Source organism: Setaria italica, chromosome VII (assembly GCF_000263155.2).
Source record: "Setaria italica strain Yugu1 chromosome VII, Setaria_italica_v2.0, whole genome shotgun sequence".
NCBI classification, from domain to species: domain Eukaryota; kingdom Viridiplantae; phylum Streptophyta; class Magnoliopsida; order Poales; family Poaceae; genus Setaria; species Setaria italica.
In genome coordinates this window covers 14,886,758-14,888,048 of record NC_028456.1, presented here as the reverse complement: position 1 = coordinate 14,888,048, position 1,291 = coordinate 14,886,758, and the positions used below count along the sequence as shown (strand labels likewise).

The following is a 1,291-nucleotide window of genomic DNA, read 5'->3' as shown; positions in this document are numbered from 1 at the left end:
CCAGCCCCAAGTACGCGAAGGGCCAGGATGGTAGGATGGTGCGCAGGTCTTGGGCTGGTAGATGTTGCTACTTGGAGAAGAATTGGCACCCTTTGCACCTTTGGACGAGTTCCTTTGCATCAGCAACCACCGTTGGCCAGTAGAAACCAGAGCGAAAGTCCTTGCCGACCAAGGTGCCCGAGGCGGCGTGGTTCCCGCATGTCCCCGAGTGGATCTCGTGGAGGAGGTCGATGCCCTCAGTGCAAAATGCACTTCATCAAGATGCCTATGGATGCGGTCTTTTTGTAGAGCTCCTTGCTAATGACGACATAGTTTGCACTTTGTCGACCTAATTTTTCATGTTCTATCTTGTCCTCTAGCACCATCTGGTCGGTGATCAAGGCTATGAACGGGGTGTACCAGTTGTCTTCTGCCTCAATCATCAGGACATCAGTAGGAGTTGGGACGGCTAGGGCCTTAGTGCTGTTGTTGACCTGGTCCTGGTCCAGAACCTTGATGGATGGTTTCCGGAAATCTTGTACGAAGACGCCAACTGGAACCAGCGCACGCTTGGAGCCGAGTGCACGCTTGAAGCCGAGCTTTGACAAGACATCGGCGGGAACATTGTGCTCCCTAGGGACATGGTGGAACTCAAGACCATCAAAGTGGGCCTTAAGTTTACGGATTTCTGCGCAGTAAGCATCCATGGACCCCTTGGTGCAGTCCCAGTTCTTGTTGACTTGCTTGATGACAACCTTGGAGTTACCACACGCAAGGATGCGCTTGATCCCGAGGGAAACGGCGATGCAGAGGCCATGGATGAGAGCTTCATACTTGGCACCGTTGTTGGCGGCCTTGTAGTGAATATGGAACACATACTTGAGCTGCTCGCTTTAGGGGGATATGAATAGGACCCTCGCACCGGCTCCCCCGAGATTGAGGGTGCCATCAAAGTACATAGTCCAGTGTTCTGGCCTCTCCAGGGAGGGTAGCTTTTGGATCTCTGTCCACTTAGCCATGAAGTCAGCCAGGATCTGCGACTTGATTGCATGACGCGGGCACAAATCAAGGTCGAACTCGTCGAGCTCCATGGACCACTTGACAACTTAGTCGTTAACATCCCTGTTGTGGAGAATTTTGCCAATGGGGTTCAAGGATACCACTCGGATCTTGTGCACCTAGAAGTAATGGCGCAGCTTTCTTGACAAGATCAGAACTGCGTAGAGAAATTTCTAAACCTGTTTGTAACGAATCTTGGAGTCGTTGAGGGCCTGACTGTAACATCCGCAGAAATCGCCAACTAAAACCATCC

General features: G+C 51.8%; 1 protein-coding gene across 1 annotated transcript; it reads right to left on the bottom strand.

Annotated features, from left to right (window-relative positions):
• Positions 1–236: 236 nt before the first annotated feature.
• On the bottom strand, positions 237–686 carry LOC101764679. Its single transcript, XM_004977823.1, has one exon. The coding sequence runs from the start codon at positions 684–686 to the stop codon at positions 237–239; it is 450 nt and encodes a 149-aa protein (XP_004977880.1).
• Between the last annotated feature and the right edge of the window lie 605 nt (positions 687–1,291).

Excerpts from the sequence above, each read along its gene's own strand:
- LOC101764679 (XM_004977823.1), bottom strand. The coding sequence starts at position 686 with ATGGATGCTTACTGCGCAGAAATCCGTAAACTTAAGGCCCACTTTGAT.